Source organism: Ceratotherium simum, chromosome 19, assembly GCF_057802395.1.
Source record: "Ceratotherium simum simum isolate JZ-2026a chromosome 19, ASM5780239v1, whole genome shotgun sequence".
Lineage (NCBI taxonomy): Eukaryota > Metazoa > Chordata > Mammalia > Perissodactyla > Rhinocerotidae > Ceratotherium > Ceratotherium simum.
Genome location: NC_141918.1, coordinates 17,517,202 through 17,542,246, shown reverse-complemented (window position 1 = coordinate 17,542,246; position 25,045 = coordinate 17,517,202). Strand labels below are relative to the sequence as shown.

General features: G+C 34.2%; 1 protein-coding gene across 4 annotated transcripts in view; it reads left to right on the top strand.

Moving 5' to 3' along the window:
• The window catches only part of EPHA7 (EPH receptor A7), a 168,788-nt gene that overhangs the window by 59,487 nt on the left and 84,256 nt on the right, over positions 1–25,045 (top strand). For all 4 annotated transcript variants that reach the window (XM_087443895.1, XM_004422130.3, XM_014781117.2 and 1 more), the window contains exon 5: positions 790–1,125. In XM_087443895.1, coding sequence (XP_087300021.1) covers positions 790–1,125 — 336 coding nt within the window. The remainder of the gene's footprint in view (positions 1–789; positions 1,126–25,045) is intronic.

The window sequence follows — 25,045 nt, the reverse complement described above, 5'->3', positions numbered from 1 at the left end:
GACATCGTTGAGATAGGCATTGAATTTGTGAATGCATTCTTAATTATTATTGAATATTTAAAAATTTTCCATGAACCGATAAGGCTAACCAATAATATAAAATAGATACGTCCTACATTATCTTCAGTGTCATTTCCATGTCTGCAAAATCAGGATGCATTTTATTATATTTTTCGCATGTATCTAATATGAATCATAAATAAAATGTAAAAGTTATTTGAGTCTTACATGGATATGAAATGTGATTAAAAAGTAATAGTTTCTGAATTAAAATTCCGTCACTAAATAGGGCAAATCTCACGTCTTGGTGCTTCAATTAAAGAATGTTTGAGAGACTCAAATCCAAAGCCAATCCCAGACATTTCTGTAAATCATTCTCTCACACTGAGAATGAATAGATGTATTCTCTGTTATATGGTTAAGAGGGAAACTATTTTTAAACAACTGCACAACTGTTTTTTTAGGTGCATTAACTGTTCTTTTTTAATTGCTTGGAAGAAAAATAGCTAAAGACTGTGGCAAAAGTACAAAGACAGTTGTTATCCTGTTTTCATTTTGACATATTAAATGGAAAATAAATAAAACCTCTTGCCAAGTGAATTCAAGGAGGCTTTTATACGGCTTCTCTAGGAAAGGTAATGAAATGTTTATGTGAAAGAAAGCATTTCAGCTAGTTTTCTGGATGGTAATTGAGACACTAGCTTAATGCCCATGCCGATCCTTTCCTTCATTTTTTTGTTTGTTTTTTCCGTTTTTGTTTATTTGTTTCTTTATTTGTGGTTTCCAAAGGGCCTCCATCTGCACCACAGAACCTCATTTTCAACATCAACCAAACCACAGTAAGTTTGGAATGGAGTCCTCCCGCGGACAATGGGGGAAGGAACGATGTGACCTACAGAATATTGTGTAAGCGGTGCAGTTGGGAGCAGGGCGAGTGTGTTCCCTGTGGGAGTAACATCGGATACATGCCTCAGCAGACTGGATTGGAGGATAACTATGTCACTGTCATGGACCTGCTGGCCCACGCTAATTACACTTTTGAAGTTGAAGCTGTAAATGGAGTTTCTGACTTAAGCCGATCCCAGAGGCTCTTTGCGGCTGTCAGTATCACCACTGGTCAAGCAGGTATGTTTCTGTATTTGTCTTCACTAAGTGATAATGTGACTACATAAGTGAGTTGTCTCGCTTGAGTCTTTAGTTAACTTGGCTCCACAGAACTTGATTATTCCAGCTTGTTGATTATTCACACCTTTAACTTTTCTTTGTTATTTCTCCTGTTGCCTGTTAAACCATCACTAGACTCATTAACATCTCCAGAGATCTGGCAGGAGAAGTAAAAAGGGATAAATTGTAAACCAGTTAAAACTGCTCTAAGACGGGCGACTCTGTTGAAAGATGTAGAAGAGGAGAGTGACAATATTGGACAAAATGAGACGTAGGATATTTCTTGTATTTTTACCTTTTTGTGTGGTCTGTGCTCATAATCAACATCTACACAATTAGGAATAATGAAAGAGTTGGCTGCACTGTCTCACACAGTGTTAACTAATTTTTTACCACATAGAATGTGCTATTAGTAATATACAGTAATTCTGCATTAAAATTTGCACGAAGGAATTTTAAATTCATCGGTGTATTTGTGATCCTCTTAATGTCCATAATATTGGAATAAGTACTTGGGGGATCTCATGAGGATTTCAAAAGAAATGAATTAAGAAATAGAATAATTATGATGATGGTGAACTTGCAGCTTAGCCTAAAAGCAGTTTTCACTCATTTCCTTACTGGCATTTGAGATGCCCTCTTCAGTCCTGCTTTGCCGTGGTGAGTATGTTTTGGAAAATACAAATTGGGAAAGAAGTTCCAGTAGTTGGAGACTTTCTAAACCTTCAGAAAAATCTTATTACTGAAGGAAGTTTCAGAAATTGAGGGCTTTTTCAGCCTTTTGAAAATTTTTGCTGCTGAAGGAAGATGCTATTTAGTAGATGCAGCCAAGAGCTATGTCATCGTCATTAATAAAATTGGACCTGCACTGGGTAGTGAGTTGTGTGAGCATCATAATAAGCTTATAACAAGGTCTTCTCGATCTTTGGCTGGCTGTCAAAAACCAGTATTATCCCAAATTCCTATACGTAGACTAATCTATTCTTCATTTCTGTGCCAATTTGAACAAAATGTTACCTATTTAAATTATATCTGCAGATTGAAAACTATGCATATGGTCTCATGCTTACCATTTTGTACAGATTAGTGGGTTCTTAAGTTTCATTCTGATGTTTATTTAAAAGGCTATTGCATATCAGATCTCCTGTTTAAAGTAGAAGTCTGGAGGTGAAACAACATAGAAACTTTTAAATCTTCAAAAATTGGACAAAAGAAATAACTAATTTAAGTGATAATTGGATTGATTCATTTTATTTACCCTTACCCTACTTGCTGTTCTTTTAAAATGCTGTTGTCATTAGATGTTTTTACTCGTGTTGCTTTATATTGAAATTTGTCATCATAACTTTACAGTGAGCGGGTTTGAAACATTTTAGGTTCATGATTGTGACACTAGAGCTATCTTTGGAACCATTAATGGAATGAGCTAGAATAAGTGCTTTATTCCTGCTGATATCAAGTATAAGAAGGGACATTTTACTTATTTTTGAATACGACCTAAAGATGCTGAACTGATACCACAAATCGAGTTTGCTAAAAAAACACTTTTGAGACTTGTTTTCATGTTCTTTAAATGTCTGTTTAATTTTTCAAGTTAATACTACATGGGCTAAACAATCATAAATTTTCCATATATTCTTGAATCAAATATCTCACAGTAGTTAGGTAAAACGGCTTTGGGCATTGATTCTCTTCTGATTAAGAGAAAACTAGCTTTGTTTGTTTTTGTGTGGGGGGGGTAATTTAAATATGCAAAAATTAGATGGGGATGGTTTTATAAGTCTGTAAATATACAAAAAAAATTTTGAATTGTGTACTTAAAATGAGTGAATTTTGTGGTATGGAAATTATACCTCAATAAAGCTATTAAAAATTTTAAAAAGAATAAATATAATAAAGTTAAAAATCAGACTTGGTTTGCAGTTTTATATTAAAATATTAATTCACTATTGTTTAGTCTCTACTGCATTTCAAATGCTAAAAACTCATGAATTTTCCCTGTTAGCTTTTTCTACTTTCAAAAAGAAATGTGTTTAAATAAGGCAGCAAGCCGTGGTAATTTTAAAAGTTTTAATTTATTTTTTAATACAGGAAATTTAGAATATGTTAGTGACTACTGCTCTATTGAATTTGTATACCCATCTTCCCCCACCGTCACCAAAATTCTTGCTCTTTCTAAAAGGGGAATGATTTGAAACTTTGTACTTGGTTATGACTATCCACGGAAACCTGCAATGATCCATGAAATTCTCATTCTCCATTAACCAAACAGCACCACCTCCCACCTAGTTGATGCCACAGTCACTTCAATAATGAATTTAAATCTGGATCTCTGGTCAGTTATGCCCTCATCAGCAATCTACTGATGCCTAGTATAAAAAGATTTATTAAGAAAAAATGTATGTGTCTGGCCAAGAAGAGAGAGTAAGGATGGAGAATAATCAGCTAGTGTTTGGAAGGTAGTGTGTGCACTTTGTAGTTCCTTTTCTATTAAGTCTGGAGTCTGGAGCTCAAGAGCCCCCATATCAGTGTTTGTGGAAATGGAAGTATATTGAAGACCCCTTGTCCTTTGCTCAGGGTAGGAGCAGGATTATTGGTGTTAAAGGACCTGTGCTCCACCCCTGCTCAGCCACTTCTGAAGTATGTCTTCTTGGGTGGATCACTAAAGTTCAACATGACTAAAATGGGGATAATATAATATCTGCCTTCCTGTATTACCTTGTTAAATGAGACAATATTAGAGAAAACTTAAAAACTCTATGTTGTCATAAAAATGTTATTGCAGTGAGAAGCAAAATGAATGCTGATTAGTCCTCTTTTTATGTAACTCTTTGTGAACCTGTCAAGGCAAAACCCACTAAACTCTTTATCTGTTGCAATGTGGGGGGAAACAGTAGCGGCCCCGAATTGGCAGTTGTCTGTTATGACATTGGGGGAGGGAGAAATTAATTTTGTTTGGCCTGTGTAAAATGTGACTATTAACTAGTCACAAGTTATCTTAAGGCTGAGGTTCTTATTTTAACCGATAATTACCTTTAAGATGAGAAGTATAGAGAGAAGCATAATATGTGATATTCATATTTAGATAGTTTTTGTATTTACTTATCAGGAACATATGATCTATACAAGCTGGCTGAAACATATTCTTTTTGTTATTGTTTTGTTTTGTTAGGAATGATATTGATCTGTTAGGAGTGAAGTTATACAAATCAAACCTATGTACATTGGAGATATTTAAAAAATATATAAGTAAAGGGGAAAGCATATGCATTGATTTATGGCATTAGGATAGCATTCTTCCTTACACTGGAAGGCTCTCTTGAACAAATATGGTCTTAATAATTATTTAAGTATTCTTAAGACTTGACTATTTAAATGCTACTTTTTTATATTAATTCAACCAACTGTACTGAGTAGTGTGTGTCAAGCACTGTGGAGGCTGCTAAGGATAGGAAGGTGAAGACTGTTCATCTCCTTGTGAGGAGCCCATATTGTAGCAGATAATATATTTAGTTACACAAGTAATGATAGAGTACCTGAATATACGTGATGCATGCTACAGAACAACCTTAGGAACAAAATACAGAAACCCCAAAGAAGGAATGATTCATTCTATCTGTGGAAGAAAAGGGAATCCTCACAGAAAAGATCCCAGTCAATCTAGAACTTCAGAATAGATATAGTTTTACCAGAAGGAGGACATGTAAGTCATCCTCTAAGCCCTCAAGAGGACCTCCCGCCATTAAAACATTGCAATTGCCACTACATTCCTTCCACAGACCAAGTACATAACACAAAAATGGTCTACAGAAATATGAAAGTTGATAAAACAGGTCACCCAAAAATTACTGTCTCTTTCTGTAATACCTTCATTCACTGTGGGATCATTTAAACAATTAAAGAATTTTTAACTTTGTTAGAAAAAACAATACAAAATTATAATATGTGGTCTTTCCCCCAAAGAGACTTAAGGGACTTAGCAATTATTCTTCAGGTCCGTAATTATGTTGTGTTTATTTGTGTCTCTACCATCTAACGCAGTTCTTTCTGCATACTGGCTGTACGACAAGTATTGTTCAATTAATTCCGGTGAGGAAACTAGTCATACACAAGAAAAGTTAAATGATTATACAAGAATGAAAACATTGAGACATTAATGGAAAAAGCATAGGATTTGCTATTTTGTTCTTGGTGCCATGGAGTCAATTCCGACTCCTGGTGACCCTGTGTCTAGCAGAGTGGAACCCTGCCCAGTCTTTTTGCACCGTCCTGTCACCTTCTCGCACTGTATCAGACAATGCTCCGCTGCTATTCATAGGGTTTTCAATGGCCAGTTTTTTCGGAAGTGGGTGGCCAGCTCCTTCTTCCCAGTCTGTCTTAGTCTGGAAGCTCTGCTGAAACCTGTCCACCATGGGTGACCCTGCTGGTATTTGAAATACCGGTGACATAGTTCAGCTTCACAGCAACATGCAGCCTCCACAGTGTGACAACCGACAGATGGGTGGTGTGGTTCCCTGACCAAGAAACAAACCCAGGCAGCGGCAGTGAGAGCACTGAATCTTAACCACTAGACCTCCAGGATTTGATATTAGATGACTTAGTTACTTAATTTAAGACAAGTTATTTCACCTCTTTGAACTTGCATTTTCTCCTGAAATAGTATCATGCTGCTTGACTCCTCATATTATAAAAACTGAGCTTTTAGCTTAATACCAGTTGCGTTTATTAGAATAAAAAAAAGAGTATGTTATAGTACAATTATAATAATAACAGTGATAATAAGCATTACTGAACACTTACTATGTTTCTGGTACTTTTTAAATGTAAAATGTACAATGAAAAGAGTGTCAAAATTGAGTCACTTAACTTATTTGGACTCATTTAGTCCTTCTAAGTAATGAAGAGGTTTGGGACAGCAGACCTCTAAGAGCTCATCTTATGTCCATAATTAAATGGACAAAGTCATAATACTATACAAACTATACCATTGTGCAGTTCACTGTTGATTGCAAATTATTGATAGCTGAGTACAGATTCTATGATTTTTAATGGGATTTATACCTGTTATCATGCTCTAGAAAGATTGGGAAGGAATTAAAGATGAAAACTGTAGCCTACTTCCCAAGTTGGGTCCCCCAGGAACCAGACACGTAGATGGAGGTTAGTGCACAGGAACTGTACTAGGGCATGCACTTGGGATCAGCACCACTGAAAGCAAAGGGAAAGGAGCAGGACTGAGCAGAGGGGAAGTTGAGCTTTGAGGCAGTCTCGTTGGAATCTTCAGCCAACTCTACCGAGAGCGCTCTGCCAGTAAGGGGCCCTCAGGTTGTCTGGAGTTGAAGAGAGAGTGGCAGGCTTTTAAGACCTCTGTGTTGTCCAGTCATTGGCTGCAGGCTTCCCTAGGAAGAAGCAAGCTGTCATTTTTCAGACAAGGAAATTCTAAAGGGGGGCAGGGAACGGAGGTCTGCTTTCTGGCAGCTATCTCAGCAGCTGGGCAAATAAGTTCTTCAGTCCTTTACCAAGGGGAATGTGGGCAGTCCATCACAACATCCATTACCGATAGTTCAATCAAGCAAAAGAGTAAGAGAGGCAAAGCTCAGAGTGTGTTTAGAGAATAGTGGTATAAACTGGATGAATGAAGATTTGTGGGAAGGACTAATGGCAAAGGTTACTTTTAGGAAAATGGAACTTTCTGATAGACAGTGGGGGAAACCTGGATATTTTTGAACAGGCAAGTGACAAAACTGATCTTGGATTAAGTTTTAAACTTGTGTGTATCTTCCACAGAACATTTGATGTATTACATATAGTAGTTTGTTAAAAAATATATATATATATTTCTGTTGTTTAGCCTTGATTCTTGTGGAGAAAGGTATGCAGAAGACATTTTCTGAGAATAGAGAAAGAATCAGCAAATCTGCCATTGTGAAGTGGAGACATCTTAATTTCCTTCAAAGATATCTTAGAGTCTCTCTCAAAAAGCACTGTTTTCTTTCCTTCACCATCAATTTTGTTGTATACGAACGAATGGTTTATATAACACTTGTATACACATTATATTGTTAAAATTTGAAGTAAATTTGTGTTATGGGTAAGACAAGTATTAATACCATTTACAGGTAAAAAGTTGAAGCTTAGAATGTATCACTTTACAGGGGTCACACAGTAAATTCTATAGCAGTGACCTAGATTATTGCAATCAAGTACACTGCTTACCTCAGAATTAGTAAGTGTTATGTAATCTTATGGACGGCTATCTTAAAGAATTTAGCTATGCAATTCTTTATATGAGTATTTGCAGATTGATTCAATGGCCTGGTGATAACTTACTATTCAATGTAAAGGGGACCAGTTACTAAGAAGTGTTATTTCTTGATGATATTAATAACAAATATAATCTCTGGGAGAGAACGTTCGTAACTATAATATTTGCCTTCTGGCTACGATTTTATTGCCCTTCTTCAAGAAACTTTAAAAATACTTCATATCTTAATTTGACTAATTTCCCTTATGTTTTCAAATGCCCAGATCTTATTTCTCTGTCAAAATTAAGATTTGCTTCAGTATTCCCTTTACTTAGATGTGTAATATTTATATAATGTTCCAAATGAAAGATAACCATAGAGTTATATAACATTATACATAAGCAAAATTATACAAAACAAAAGACAATACCAAAATCCATTTCCTGTATTTGTCAGAAATATATTCACTCACATTTATTAATGTGACTCAACCATGACTGTTTTTGTCATAAATTAACTGAGATCATCTTTGTTCAATGATTTAAAATGGTAGGCCATCAAGTTAGATGTCCTTTAAGTAAAATAAATTAATTCCATTTAAGTTTATATATTTTGATATTCTTAGGAATTTATAAACTTGATTTATACTTTAAGGGAACATAATGTTAAAAAAATATATTTTCTCATTTGAGAGCACTTACTATATCAAGTAATATTGAATGCAACAATCTCCATAAGGTGAAACAAGAAATAAATGCAAAAAAACCATCACTAACAACAACAAACACATTTTGTAGAAATAGTGTTAATGTTAAAACATACATACATCCACACACTTATGCAATCTGCAGCAGAAAAATCAACTTTAATTCCTTTAACAGTAAACTGTTCAAAATATGCATTTCTGTTTCTTGTTATTTTATAAACCTAATGGATCTGAAAGGCAGAGCAAGATTCAGTCATGCTGATTCATGCCATAAGGTATGACATTTTAGAAACTTATATGCTTTCCTTAGCAAGTAGGAGTTTTAGACTATGTTAGTGAAATTTAATTTTCTAATTGAAATTCAAGGATTCTTTGTGACACCATTAATTTTAAAATATACATGTAGATACATTTACAGTTTTTCTTTAGTGGTTATCAGTATTACAACATATATATAAAGGAAGATTTTTTTGAATACTATTTTAATAAAAGTTTATTATGGGAAATGCAACCATGTTGGCATTAATAATGACAACTAGTACTTATTGATTACTTAATACGTGCTGGCCACTTTACCTGTAAAGACTCGTATGCCTACACAGTCTATTCACATCCCAAACTTGCAATGGATACTCAGGAGAAAATGACATCTTTCTGTGATGTGGTCTTACAGTAAGTATCTCATGCATTTTTTAATAACATTTTTCACATACCTGTGAAATGTTTGTCTTTCCTGTTAGACTTCACATTGTAAGAAAACATTGGCTTCTTTGGCCTTATTCTCTAGTCTCTGTAACATGTTGAGCCCGGGGTACATGCGTAGTACATTTGTTGAATGAAATATGTAAATTCTTTGTATATTGTAATGTCAAATGAGAACTTTCTAAGATTATCAAGATTAATATATAAAGGGTTAGTTTAATTCAAATTCAATAAAATTTTATTTAAATTATGCAATGAATACATAAGATAATGATTTCATGCATAAAAATTTTGTGATTTGGTCTTGAAACTATAGATATATTTAAAAATCTTCAAATGAGTTTTCAGCTATATCTTGGTATTTAAGTAGATTTAGAACAAAATCTTAAAGTAATCTTACTATAAAATATTAAGGTACTAATAACCTTTAATTTTGAAACCTTTTACAATTCTTCATATTTTGAAAACCTGCTGAAAACAGAATTAATTTCTGTGTTTATATGACATTGAGTATAGTAGAAGCTCAAATGGAGACCAAGATTTATCTTTTTTGTTAGTGCTTAGGGCTCCTATTTTAAGTACATGACACCAGCTTTTCATATGTTATTTTAATATTTTTTCCTTTTTGTAGTTTTGACTGCTTAAAACTCTAGCACATAGCTGTTCTATGATTTTTCTCAATTAAAATATATATAAAGAAAACCCCCTAAGCAACCTGTGTTCTCATCTCTACGCCTTCATCTTCATCCCATCTCCATGTCCTCTAGTTTCAGTATCTTTGTGAGTTGTCAAATCCACCCTTTTCTGATTTTATAAATATTTGTAATGAACTATTTATGCTTATATCGGGATTAGAGTGATGGGTTGATCTGCACACTGTTCAGTGGAAGAATTCTTTGTAGACATTTGAAAGAAACATAGTATAAGGTGTGTCAAGTAGTCTTTCTTATTTTCAGTTTAATACATCTTAATCTTAAATTCTTTGATCTCAGAATTGCTATTTTCTCGATAATGATATTTAACTATCTGTCAAGAAAGAGTTAATTTTTGCAATAACTCAGTTATAATACAGCTATGGACTGAATTGTGTGCCCCCCACCCCCAAATCCATATGTTGAAGCCCTAACCCCCAAATGTGACTATATTTGAAGATGGAAACTATAAGGAGGAAATTAAGGTTAAATGAGGTCATAAGGTTGGGGCCTTGATTCTATGGGATTAGTGTCCTTGTATGAAGAGATACCAGAGAGCTTAGTGTCTCTCCAAGCTCATGTACCAAGGAAAGGCCACTTGAGTACACAGTGAGAAGGCTGCCATCTACATCTAAGCCACGAAGAGAGCCCTCGTCAGAATCTGAACACTGCCAGACCTTGATCTGGGACTTCCAGCCTCTAGAACCATGGGAAAATAAATTTCTGTTGTTTAAGATGCCCAGTCTGTGATATTTTGTTATAGCAGCCTGAGAAGACTAATACAAATACCCCTTCCTGAGATAGTTTAGTTTCATCCTATTATTTTGAAGGAAAGTATTTATTTTCCATATGCATGAGGACATGCACACTTTTGTGGGTGGGGTAAGGAGTGGAAGTGTAAAATTTTAATGCATTTCTATAATTTTTTCCCCCTCAAAAAAGTGCTAAACTTATTTAGTGTGATGCATTAGTAAGTGCCAGAAAAACCAATAGTAATATTTTGCTTGTGCTATCCAAGACAGTTTTTGTTTAACAGAGCCAGTTCATTATCTAATAAATTATAGAAGATGCTACACTGATAGTAGCAGAACGTTCAATACAAAACAAGTTATGAGTTTTGTCTCAGTTTTCAAGCATGAGCAAATTTGTTGTATTCTTGGCAATTTTAAACCAGCAGTTTCTACATGATTAAGAAGTGAGTGCTATTTCAGGATTTTCTAGTGAAAAAGTTTTATAACTCCATATTTTGGGGATTTAAATTTGTAACTTGTTAAATTTAAGCTTCCTCTAAATAGGCTCTTCAAAAAATATATGACTTCCCATTAAGATCATTATCCTGGAATAGTCCATAATGATGGAATTATGTAACATAATTGTTATTATATGTGTTGTCCTTAATAGGACATCCTTCATTTTGCTACTGTCAGTTTATAGAGTGGAGATTGTAGCAAATTGCAAATGCATCCACTAGAATATTATTTATAAAGAAATAGCCCCTTTACTTTTAAAGTCAAGAAGTTTGTACAATTGAGATATAAAAAACTTGTTTTAACTAAAATGTGACTCACCAGACCCCCTGCTCTTTACTTTTAGGGGAAAAAAAATACGAAAAGCACGTTAATGCACAGACTTAAGTAAAATATGCAAATTTTTTTCAGGGTACAGCTCTGGGTCAATATATTGAATTCAATCTCTTTTTATGGAGGTATTACACAATTATAAATAATAAAATAACAAAATATGTTTAATGTAGTAACATTACTATGCTAAGAATACAAACTAACACATTTGTGAAAGAGTTTCAATATGAATTGAATCAAGAAGTGATTTTTGGGGCAGGCCCCGTGGCTTAGCAGTTAAGTGCGCGCGCTCCGCTACTAGCCACCCGGGTTTGGATCCTGGGCGCGCACCGACGCACCGCTTCTCTGGCCATGCTGAGGCCACGTTCCACATACAGCAACTAGAAGGATGTGCAACTATGACATACAACTATCTACTGGGGCTTTGGCGGGGGTGGGGAAAGGAGGAGGATTGACAATAGATGTTAGCTCAGAGCCGGTCTTCCTCAGCAAAAAGAGGAGGATTAGCATGGATCTTAGCTCAGGGCTGATCTTCCTCACAAAAAAAAAAAAAAAAAAAGATTAAAAAAAAAAGAAGAAGTGATTTTTGCTTAATCCTTAGTTGACCGAAACTGGTCACCTGATTTACTTGGTGGTGTTCCACAGTACAAAAAGGTTTTGCTCTGTGAGTTGTTTGCTTAGTTCTTAGAGAGCAAACTATTGTAACCATTTCCCCTAACTGTTATTAAAGGAATAGCGTTATGAAGACAGAGTTTCAGAAAAAATTCATTTAAAAGCAAGAAATCAGTAAGCTGCATTTCAGAGAATGAAAAGCCAGTGGATGGTAATTTTATATATTATTCATATATAGACAGATACACATAATGTGAATTGGTGATGATGACGATGATGATAAAAACTTGGGCCCATAAATTTGAGTATGTGTTTAGGTTCCCCCCAGTCCCATTTCCTACACATTGCTACACCAACCATATACAGCATTTCAAGCCCTGTATAAGCTGAGGGACACAGCTTTGAGAAAGGTAGGTGACAATCTTTAAATTGACAAGCATTTAGTTGTTGTTCTGTTTTCAGTACCAGTGTAAAGAGAGAGTAAATGTTGATTATGTTATTCCTTGCTTCGTTGGTGATGAATTGAAGCAAATTTGATTCAGACAAGCAGTCTGGTGGAATGATGCAGAGCTATCCACAAAAACATCTCTACTAATCAACCAATGCAGTAAATTAGAGCTACAAGGAAAAGACATTGATCCAAGAGGATCATTAACAGTTTTAACCAACTGATCTAAGTAATAGGGTAAAAGAGAGAACACTATCAAGATCTTGCTTTTCAGATCTGTCGATTACTACTGCAAAATCCTGATTGCTCCTTGTTTCAATTCCAACTGTGTTTTGACCTCGGTTCCTTTTATACTATTGCAAGAAACAAGGATCAATTAAGAGGTAAAAACCCAGGAAAAATTATCCAAATTTCCTGCACTCCATTTACAAAGAGGTCAGTCACAAAGGGAGAGATAATTGCTGCAACCCAGCAAAATTAATCAGGGAGAAGGCAGAGTGGATGATGTATGTTCGGTGACAAAGTACATGGCAGAGATGTACGTACAGACCTGTAGCTGCTTGCCTTAAGACACAAGGACTACAGAAGGAGATCCATGAAAAACAATTAGCATAGCTTTAATGCACAGAGTTCTTAATTATCCATAACATGTTGACATCAGATAATCAGTGTCCCAATTTTTGATAATATTTGATCATTAACTTCAGCATATAGAAAGATGCAGAACATAGTTTGAGCATAGCTTTCATAATGGCAATCATATATGATAATAAATGCAAAGATACTGGTTAAGCCATATCACTGTTGTACAGTTTATTCAAATGTTACTAATACTCTTAAGCACAACATCTTTAGCTCTTGTTACATCAGTCTACATCACATGTGATCTGATGTATTTATATGTATAAACGCCTATATAGACAGTTATAATGATATGTACTTTTTAACTTCATATGTTTTATGAGCACATATGCATTCCTAAGGGAACGGACATTAGGATGGTGGTGGAGCTTAAATGTTATAGATTTTGGAATCATAACCCTATAGATAGTAAGTTAAAGAATGGCCTTTCTTGGGAAGAGAAGGTGGAGGTATAATTTACAAGTTTGAGAGAGAAGTTTTGAGAATACTGACAATTAAGAGCAGGCAGAATATCAAAAGCACATGACAAAGAACAAAAAGGAGTACGAGGGCCAGCTAGATAGGAGGGTTGTCACAGTAACCACAGGAAGGGAAATTTCCTGAGTCAGTTATCATAGAATCAAATGTCACAGGAGGTCAATAGAATGAAGACAGAAGAAAGCCCATTGGGATTTGACAATTTCAAGCCATGAGAAACAATTTTGATAGACAACTTGGGGTAGAAAATGTCATAATCATATTTGTCATGGTTGAAAACCAAGCCTAACACTATGGCATATGTAGTGTAAGTGCTCAATGTTAGCTGAATTGAATTGTAATAGATTACTTTTTATGCTGATTTCATACAACATTTATCAGACTGGTAAAGACTCTAAGACAGAGAATGACTGAATTTTGTTTGGAAAAAAATTACTGCCTTTGTTCTTTTCTAATACATTATTGTAACCTTGTTTTCTCCTTGTTTTGACATCTCATCCTATTTTCGCACATCCCTGACATCACAAAGAACCCAAATTTAACCTCACATAAATTTCATTCTTGAGAACCCAATAATCTCAGAAATAGAGGTCATAAAAGGAAAAATGTTAATTCTATAAAGATAAACTATATGTTTATAGCAATGTCTCCTCTAATATATTTATTATCATTCTTAATATAAAATATTGCTATAAAATCAAATGGTTACACATAAATCATAAAGACTAGGTCTGTCACTATATATATACTATATATATAGTTACAGTTTATGTTATAGTTTTTGTTTTTATATTTCTTTCTCTTCCTAGTTTTGTTTCTTTCTCCCAGACATTTTAAATTATGTCTCATATCACATGCTCACCTATAAAAAAGTAGGCAAGCCACCTAAAAGTTTGGAAACTTTATTCTTGCTATTTTGAGTATATTGATGATGATAAGCCTTTACATTTTATTTTTAGTCACATTTCCTTCATCTTTAAAAATTACGTAAACAAAGAACAGAAAGCCGTGACGCTATTTCAACAAACCTTGGACATTACTGTGATTTGTAAGTCACTTCTGGTGCACCTTGCTGCGTTAAATACTGGTGTTCTGTTTGAAAAGATACTCACTGGCCTCCTTTAGACTGCTGTCTGACTACTTTAATGTTTCGTTTTCTTCAATCCACGGATGAAATGGATGAATGGATCTTAATTATAGTGTCCTGGTGACTCTTTTTTCAGACCCTTTTTCTGGACAAGCATCAGCTAATCTGACAAATCATGAGCAGTTTACTTTATAGTTTGGTTGGGATTAAGTTACTAACTGAAACCTGCAGGGAACATGAAAAGCAGTGTCTGCTGATAAAGTGCGTTGGGTGTTTGCCAGGCCTGTTTTCAATTTTAATCAGTAACCTTTAGGAATGGAGAACTATAAACAGATAATTCTCTGACGACGTATTTTTATATGTTTACCTATAACACTTCAAACACAAACAGGCCCTGTGTATTAAATTTAGATACCTAAAATCTTATTGTGTGTTTGCCTATGGATTTTCTTGCTTCTGAATTTTCACTATGTGGAAAGAGATGCTATGTAAAATTTATTTTTATTTAAAACAATTTTAGAAATATTACTTTAATAGAAATAGATTAGATCATTTGTGATGAGCCTTTTAATTGCCTATAGGTAATAGTACAAAATAGGTTTTTATTATTTGTATTGTCTTTGTATGTGATATTGGGATGGATGGATTATTGAGGGAAATTTGCATTCAAATTTTGTCTTTTTTCAAGTTTAAATAAAAAATAAGGTGAATTTTTTTGGAAAAGATACACAATTATTTGAGGGTTTTTAATAGTAAATCAATATTTACATTATTATTTAAAGATTTCCATAGAACAAAAATCTTTCAACTTTTATACTAAGGTTATTTTTTTTCTGACAGTAGTTGTCCTTTTTTGTGAATTCCAAATGCCATCTAGTAGACGACATGGTTTGCTTGTTTAGCATTAGGTTTGTTCTCACAGACAAGAAAACTGTTTTGTGTTTTCTTTATACGGGTCAGTAAAAGCAAGATGTGTTCATTAGTTAGAGCAAGCAAATGAGTAACATGTAAAGCCGTATTTTCCTTTTTCGTGTCTGAGGAAGATCAGCCCTGAGCTAACATCTGCCAGTCCTCCTCTTTTTGCTGAGGAAGACTGGCCCTGGGCTAACATCTGTGCCCATCTTCCTCCACTTTACATGGGACGCCGCCACAGCGTGGCCTGACAAGCGGTGCATCGGTGCACGCCCGGGATCCGAACCCGGGCCGCCAGCAGTGGAGCGCGCACACTTAACCACTACGCCACGGGGCCGGCCCCAATATTTTCCAATAACTGTCATTTAATTGGACGTTTTGTTTCATCTATCTGCTTTTAGGTGTATAATAAACATACCTAAGAGAACTCAACATAGAAATCAGATTTAGTATCCCTCTGGGTAACTGAAATTACCCTGCCATTGTTAGAAAACGGTTTTTTATTGTTTTTAGACTGTAAATAAATATATTGACAGTAAAGAATTAACACCACATCCAGGAAGACTTTATTTAATAATGATGATGTAAAATACTTCTTATGCCGTTCGATTTATCTAATTTATAACTCTGTTTGATTACCACAGCATGCTTTTCATCTGTAAGAATTGCGCCCTGGGGACTAGTCAACTTATTAATTCATCACTTGTTTTTTTATGGTTGCAATCCCCATTATAGTATCAACATAGTAATATTCTCTTCTGAAAGCTGCCAGCCAACTGGTTCCAGTCTAGCTGACCTTTTGTTTGTAACTAAGATCCTAATGGTTTTTCTATTGGCTTCTGTTTCTAATAGGTTACGTTACAATCTGCCTTTTTATCTTATGGTATCATGATGAGGATAGAACAGCAAGAGTGAATTCCACACCTGCAATTGCAGAGTTTTATAAGGAGGAAAGACCTGCTTTAAGTTAACCTGTAGGCTTTTTTAAAATGCCTTTTGATTTATCTGTCACCTGATCCATCAGCAATGAATAATTTTCATGGAAGGTGCACTTTAATTACATTCCCATTTGACTTGCATTATCAAGCCCTATCTAGGTAATTAATCTCACCAAGTATCCAATTTCGGCCTTTATTGCTGGCAGGCAGGCCTCCTGAATTATGTGTGCTTGAATGGGTCTTGGGTCTTTTTAACCAGGCAGACCCTGTAAGAGATCTGGGGCCTTCCAAATCCTGAAACCGTATCTTAGAAGTTTCTTTCTTGGATGTTGTGATTAATTTATATTTGACATCACGAATGCACTTCCATATTCAATGAAGCCTATAGATTATTGTAATAATGAAAGCCTTCATGTCTAGGTGTAGCCAATCTACATGTCATTTTGTATGTGGTGGATATGTGCCAAATTGTTAACTGTAGCTAACATCTGTATCAATCTGCTGATATAAATTTGTCACAGTTACCACCTAAACTTAGGCATGTTTTTAGTTTAGGATTTAAGATTTGTATGAATTTAGGTGAATGTTTGGGTTAAAAGATGGTTAGATAAAAATTAGAATCACTTACAATTATCCTGCTTTATATTCAGTCATATACTCTGTTTTCTACTCTCTTTATTCTGAATTAACAAATAACTTACCTTTTACATTTTCCTTATCTTTGGATTTTGATGATTTTCATTTCTTAATTGCTTAAGCTGATTAATACCAAAGTTCAATGATCTTTCCAACTTAGTTTACCCACATCCACATACAATAATTCTGAAATATATGATTTGCCTTTCTGTTATAGTCTTGTTTTATAATCTAATGCAAAAAGGCATTAAATGTTTTATGATTTTTCTAATTTGGAAATTATGTTTGAGTGTATATAGTGTTTTACTTCTCTGTTCTGAGGACATTTCAAAAAACGCTGGAGTTCCTTGAAAATCGAATTAAAATGTAGTGTAAATAGATTGGCTGTCTGTTTGAAAGTGATCTAAATATCTGACAATATTTTAAGCCATAGATTACCTGATTAGCAGAAGAGAAGGCAATCCAATCTTTAGTAGACTAAATAGGTTATAATGTTTACACAGTAAGATATTTTGGAAAATTTGGACTGATGATACTAGGAAAAAGAATGAGTACTTTGCCAGCTTCTACGATCACTCCTATACAGTTAACTCCATAAATCTCTGCTTCCAGCCCGGACCTCTCTCCCAGACTCCTGCCTTGTATCTCCACAAAGCTATGGGTTATCATTGAATTTACGTGTATTCCACCATCAAACCAAACTGTACACAGCTAAAATCTAACTTTATGTTTTTTAAATCTCTTAATGTGTAATTTCAATTTAATGCTTTGTTTTCTATGAAAATAATTGAACACATTTTAATGTAATATATTTTAAGTGTGAGTTTCTAAAACATTTACCATTGCTTTGGAAAAATCACGTAGTGTTTCTTTGTCCAAGTATTAGTTTCCCGTGTCATTTAGAAATGAATCTTCTATTTTTTTTCATGGTGGTTTAATTTAATTAATTGCAAGAATATATAGAAACATTTTACCATCTGTAATATTTCTAGAATGAAGATGCAATAATTTAATTTAATACTATTTCGATTAGATATGTTCACAATAATTGCTTACAAGCTCCGAGATAGCTTAACTCAGAATTTAAATTGGCCTGGAAGATTCATTACCAAATGGTCCACTATTGTGAATTCCTTAGTAAAGTGTGTGCGCATGTACATATGTATACACATATACACATGCACACCGAGATATGTATATATCATTTTGTATGAATATGTGTGAATTCATATTATACATTTTTAAAGGAATTATTTCTCTTATGAATATAATAACATATATTGCCCCTAATAATTAAGTATATAGTGCCTCTTAAATAGTTAGATATAAATCCTCTTAAATATTAATAGCCAAATGAAGAGTTTATGGCTTCTTAACATCTGTTCCTACATTTAGTTTCTTTTTTTTTTTTTTGTGAGGAAGATTAGCCCTGTGCTAACATCTGCCAATCCTCCTCTTTTTTTGCTCAGCAAGACTGGCCCTGGGCTAACCTCCATGCCCATCTTCCTCCACTTTATATGGGATGCCACCACAGCATGGCTTGCCAAGTGGTGTGTCAGTGCTCGTCCAGGATCCGAACCAGTGAACCCCAGGCTGCCACAGTGGAGCGTGCGCACTTAACTGCTTGTGCCACTGGGGCAGCCCCCCTACATTTAGTTTCTTTTGGCACTTTTGAATCATGAGAGTTTATATTTTTCAGAAATTGTTATTGTTCCCTGTAACACCATTTTGAATTGTGAATATAACAAATATAATTAATGTTTACAGATAAAGGAATTGAGGCTTAAATAAGAGAGACTATTTGTATAACACCATATAGTGAATCAATAGGGTCTACCTTAGAAATTAGGAATGGTTTGTTGACCAGAAACATTCCATCTGAGTTATTTTGCTTTTCTTCTATATAGTCTTAGATGTAGATCTTTTTCAGTGTATGTATTGACTTGCCAAAAATGTGCATTTCTTAAGCTGTTTACATAGTCAATAAATATATTGAGCTGAGCAGATTAGTCACCTATATCAAAATAAAATCAGTTTCTATATAATAGGGCATGTAGGGAAAGATAGACTTAAAAGACATGTCAGACAAATTGGACTTAGAATGCTGGATTTAGAATCAGAATGTTTGAATCCAGATTAACAAATTGCTTTTTGACCTTGGGCAAGTAATGTAATCCCTGTATCTTACTAGTTAATCTCAGTATTACATGAAGCAATACATGAAAAAATGTTTTGTAAAATAAAAACACTTTGTAGTTGTCAGTTGGTGGTGTTGATATACTAGAATGGAGTTTTGAATAGATATGCTATAAATTTGTGGCAGAGCATGGTCTTGAAAAAATTAGCAAAATAATGCTGATTATGATACAAATTAATGTTGACTTCATTCTCACAATATATAGCCCTCTTAATAACCCAGCTTACAAAAGTAAAGACATTTCTAAAAACCTATTTCTGGGCAAAACCATCATAATTCAGAGAATTCCAGGAATTAATAAGAGGTGTATTGGATATAATTGATTTCTTAAAATGAACTTTAAATTCTTAAGACACTATATCAGAATAAATTTAAAAACTGTTTTTATGCTAGTTTTCATATTGTTATACTTTTAGAAAATGATGCTAAGTATCAGTGTTATATTTTATCCCTATTTTTTTGAAAAGTTAAGTATGTAGTATGGAAATACGTTGGCACCTTATGGTTCTATATTTGTATGTATCTGTATTATATGAAATTTAACATTTATTTAATTTAACTTAACATAAAATTTAATTTTTTAGATATGTAGGTAGATATTATAAGTATATATAATTTTCTTACTGCTCTATCAGAATACAGGGCGTCTTCCACTATTGGACTCAACTTGTATTTTGAGAGTAAGATAATACAAAGTTGGAAGAGAATGATTTTAGAGAAACAAATTGAAAAGAATCTAAATATCAACAATCTTTAGTTGCTTAAATTTTTAAGAGATATTCTAGTATTCATCTCCATTAAATAAGAGAATAAAAATGACCTATTTTTCTTTTTGATTACTATTTAGTATTCAGATATAGTTGGTAGCCTTGAGGAAATTTTAAATGTTTGCAAACATCCATATTTGAAATTTAAACACACTTATGACAGAGTGGCTGTAGGAGAAATATGATTTATTGAAATACCAATTTAGAGAGAAAGTTGAATTTCAGTGGTTCACATGTGGCCTAGAATCACGAGCAGTATATTTTCTTCTTTAGCTCTGTATGAGCTTACTAAGTACCTGAAAATTGTTCTCTCATTTAATATATTTGATTGGTTTCTATTTTTCCATTGATTCTTTCTCTATTGGCTAGAAAATAAGCCCTTGAATATACATTCTTGCATATACACACTGCTTAGATTACTTCACACTATTGGGGGAAAAAATGCAAGAATTAGGAAGCTAAAAGATGTAAAACACAAGGGAAAAAAAACAAGGGAAAGAACATGATCTTGCACACGCATTCCAGTTTTGGTTGGAATAATATATGACAGCAGTTCCAGACCGATCTGTACCTCAGAAAGCTGTTTTCCCTGTCTTTACATTCCTACCCCTGGGGGCTGTTGATGAGGATTTTGGGCAACATGATGATATTCTTGGGCCTCCTGTCCTAGACTTTTATGCTATTTGACATATGTCTCTTTCTCTTTCTCTCTTTTCTTTCGTTCCTCCCACCTCCCAACCCCTTCTTTCTCTCTCCTTCCTGCCTTCCTGTTTGTTTTGGTGGTGAGCACTAGGTACGGGAAACAGCATGCTACAACATGAAACCACTCTTCCAATGTCACAAGAGTCATACAAATGGTGAACAAAGAACAGATTGTTCCCTAAGAATTCGTTTCTTTGCCTCCAGGATGCTGCTGCTTTTTCCATCCTGTGATATTTACTTCTCTTTCTAAGGTACATCTACCTTGAAAGCTGCAGGTTTGAGATCAGTGGTGAGAATAACAACAGACTTGTCTGTGATGCTGTATTGTTTGATATGGAAAAATATTGGAATATTTTCTTTTCCTACTAGCCTTCTATGAGAGAAATCTCTCAATTATCTACTGAATATATTTCTACAAATCTGAATGAGTTTTTTTTCTTAAGTAGTTGTTTGAGGCCCTTTGAAATAGATTTTCTTTCCTTCAGACACTTAAAAATTCTCTTAAAAAAATTCTCTTAAACGGCCCGGTGGCGTAGCGGTTAAGTGCACGTGCTCAGCTTCGGCGACCCAAGGGATCGCAGGTTCGGATCCCAGCGGGCACTAACACACTGGTTGTGAAGCCATGCTGTGTCTGCATCCCAAATAAAGTAGAGGAAGACGGGCACGGATGTTAGCCCAGGGCCAATCTTCCTCAGCAAAAAGAGGAGGGTTGGCATCAGATGTTAGCTCTGGGCTAATCATCCTCACAAAGAAAAAAAAATTCTCTTAAATAAAAAGCAGCCCTATGCCCAAACTGATTTTATATTTGTAAAAGTAGCTTTTTCTAAAGGGACGATTGGTCAAAGAACTACCCACAGAAAAGTAGGTCTCATTTCTAATCTGTATTCCAAAGAATAAAAATAGAGTCTTTTGTTACAGCCTTATTCAACCAGTGTGTCAATACATTCACTTACTACAAGATCTTGTGATTGTGACCTTTTGGAAATGGTGTGCGGTCACTGGAACTTTGCTTTTGATCACTGGTAATCTTTGACATGATTGCGCAACCTTATCCTTGAGAATCTTTCTCTAGTGTTCTGGGTCAGTCTCCCATGGGAGAAAAGTGAGGTTTTGAATTGTGGATTTGAAAACAAAGCAGCAATACACTCTTCTGTTGTTTAAGATACTTCCTGTGAAGATTCTCACTGTAGTGAATGTGCCGTCAGCCAAATACAGTAAAACAACACCATCAGTCACTTTTAATTACTTGTTTATACTTTACGCATGCCTTTTTCTTAACCACTCCCAACCGCCATCCCTATAGATGGCAAACAAAGGAATAAGTTGGCTGATGTAAGCGTCTTTGTTTTTTTCTTTCTTTTATCCTTTTATAAAGGATATCAAATTTGTGTCACTCTAAACATCCTTCAGACTTATGGTAAAATTGTTAAATTGGAAGAAGGATGCCATTCAAAGCAAAATGTTACTTCTGACTGCCTGAGCAGTAGCTGCTGTTGGAGCTGGTGCTGGGGAAGAACTGTTCACTTCTGTTCTTACAAGGTGTAAAAGGCTTTGTACAGCTGTACGTTTGACTGCCCACTAGGCTTTCAAAGTGATGGACACACTATATCAAAGCAGTTTGTAACATATGGCATATGAATAGAATCTGAAACTTTCATGCATGCCTTGCACTTGCCTGGTTTACTGATGCTAAACCCATTGAGGAGAGTATAAGGAATATGCCTCTGGGCAACCTTAAAAATCAAGTGCAATGGTTGTATATTATTTTTCTCTCATACTAAAAAGCCTTATAATAGTAGAAAGGCTTGAAAGTTTTGGTACTCAATATACTACATGAACTACTTAACTTTTTTCCCTTTTATGACACTACTTTAAGTATGCTTTTTAAAATGTGCAAATTATAATTAAACATTATCCAATTTGTATTGGGTAACAAGGATAATATCTGTGCCTCTTTTCTAGGTTATAGTGAGAAAGACGTATCCTTTGTCTCTCATATCTCGATATGTGCTCAGATCTGTCTCCCACCATTTCTGTAGACTATCAAGAGATGAAAAAGGGAGTTTCTCCATGTGTGATTTGAATTTTAATAATCTTAAATAGTTATTAGTTATTAAATAGTTTCCATCTCTTTAAGTTTTTACCAAATGCAAAAAAAAATGATGTAATTTGAAGTTATTCATACATTAGCGAGAAATTATTGTTATAAGAATTCAGAAAGTATAACTTGTTTCCGGATTTCCATTTTAATTGCTATACATAGCATGGGATTAAATAAAAAACAAAAGCTGTGGGTGATTATTGCAATGTCATCAAATTACAGGTTAACTTACAGGTCCAGTAGTTTTTTTCCCTTTCCTCCTTTCTGTTTCTTACTACTCTGTATCTTTTCTGGTGGTCTTGCTCACAAAACACAGGTGTTTTTTTAAAATATAATTATTTGACTGCTTTTTTTATGTAAGTAATTCCTTATGCCCCTAATGACACCCAGAACTTTAATCCTTTGGAATTATAATGTAAATACCAATGAAATTGTAAAATTTTAAATAGAATTCATGTCCCAGCTTTGGTCAGGGGATAAAGCTTATATTACAGCCCTAGACAGATAATATATCACATATGTAGGTGATTATGCTTTGCATTGGATGAAAAGTCTCATTTCATTCTAATACTAAAAACAGAAGTGGAGAGAATTTTTAAAATATTTCTCGAGTATCCCCATATGTTATAAGAAGCAGAAAAAGTAAGACTGGAGTTACATAAAAGATATTTAGGGAGTCAGTCCTACCTGTTAACACTTTATTAACTCGCTAGGTATCAAACACGTAACAGGTTTGTGAAGAAAATGTTATTATTCGGAGTGGGGAGAAGTTAAGCAAATTGCCCAGGTGATAAGGCTGTAAAGTGGCCAGTGAGATGACCATTGAGGTCAGATAGGCCCTGTGGCCTACCCTTATTCCCCGGGTTATGTTACCTCTTCCTGTTCTTGATTTTTAAAGTTGTGTTGTCCTATTTCTGGAAAACAAGTCAATTCTAATAAACATGTGATGCATACTCATACTGAAAAATTTCTACATACGGCCTACACATTACAATCTATACTACATTGAATTAAGTGTAAAAGTGAAATATATTCATGGTGCAAATATATTCATGGTGACCAGGGAGTGAAATGGATTTGCATCACACTTTTAACCTTGATATTTATGGGTTCGATTCAGAATATCCTAGTTATAATGCATGGAAACCCAGAAGGATACAGATTTCTACCCAGTGTAGCAGCCGTGGTAGCATCTAACATGCTTCTTTGGACATTTTTTCCAACATTATACTTTAAATTTGCTCTCTAGTAACTTGAAAGTATTTCAAATTATAGGTATTCTATATGCAGGTTAGAGAAGTATCTCTAGATATATAAAATTACTATAAATATAAATAGAAAACTAATTTCTATTATTTTGATGACTCTGAACCAGCATTTTTCATGTTTAAATTAACATATTGCACAATTTAATTGTTTTAAATCTTTGTCAGATCACATTGTTGATCACATCAGTTTATTTGAACATTTGAAATTCAAAAATATCCAAAATAATATTTTTTATGTAATTGTATTGAAAATTAAGGCACTTTTTAAAAACATCTCTTGCTTTTGCCTTCAGAATTTAAGGTGTATTAATAGGACGTGCACAAAATCAAAACTAGTGTTTATACAAATGTACTTACTTTTGCCATTAACAAATATATTACAATATAGCACAAAAATTAAACTTTATTAAGGTTATAATTGAATTCCTGTGTAGAAACTGCATATAATAAAAATATAAGCCACTTAGCAAAGAGAGAAATGTAATTTGCAATTTTTATAAAAGTTCATATCAAGTTAAAGATTACAAATATACAAAGCTCACGTTGTGTAAATAACTTTTCATTGTTTATACTGTGTTCTTTTTTAGTCATAGCCAGAGTTAGCAGATATGTGACTTTGACCAGAGTGAGGGTAAGAAGAGTTATAATTTTCTTTATTATATTTATTTTATTTTATAAACATTATTATTCATTTACTAATTTTCTCAAGAAGCTAGAAATTACTTGCTTGATTCAATTCCACTCCTCAATTCCCACCAGGTCCACTGAGCTCCACTATAAACTTAGTTTGAATCCAATTCTGTGAGAATATTCCTAAACAAGTACTCTTATTAAATGTCTTTCCTAAAGTCAAGCATCTAAAAATATCAGCTGCATAGTAGGTGCATAATGCATATTTCTTGAGAAAATAGGTTAATACGTTATTTCTACTGAGTTGAGTGACATAAATGTGACTTAGAGTTGTCTATGTTCCCCTTAAGGCAGAGTTGATCTAATGAAGTCTATTCATTCAGCGTTGGCTTGTGAATGCTGTAGAACAGATAAAATGACATAATGGTTTACACTAGCAGCTAAAAAGTGAAAAATACATAGCTTTGAAGTAATAATTGATAAACTAAACGTCGTATAGTATAGTTGTGGCTGTTTGTCACACACACTCAAATTACATT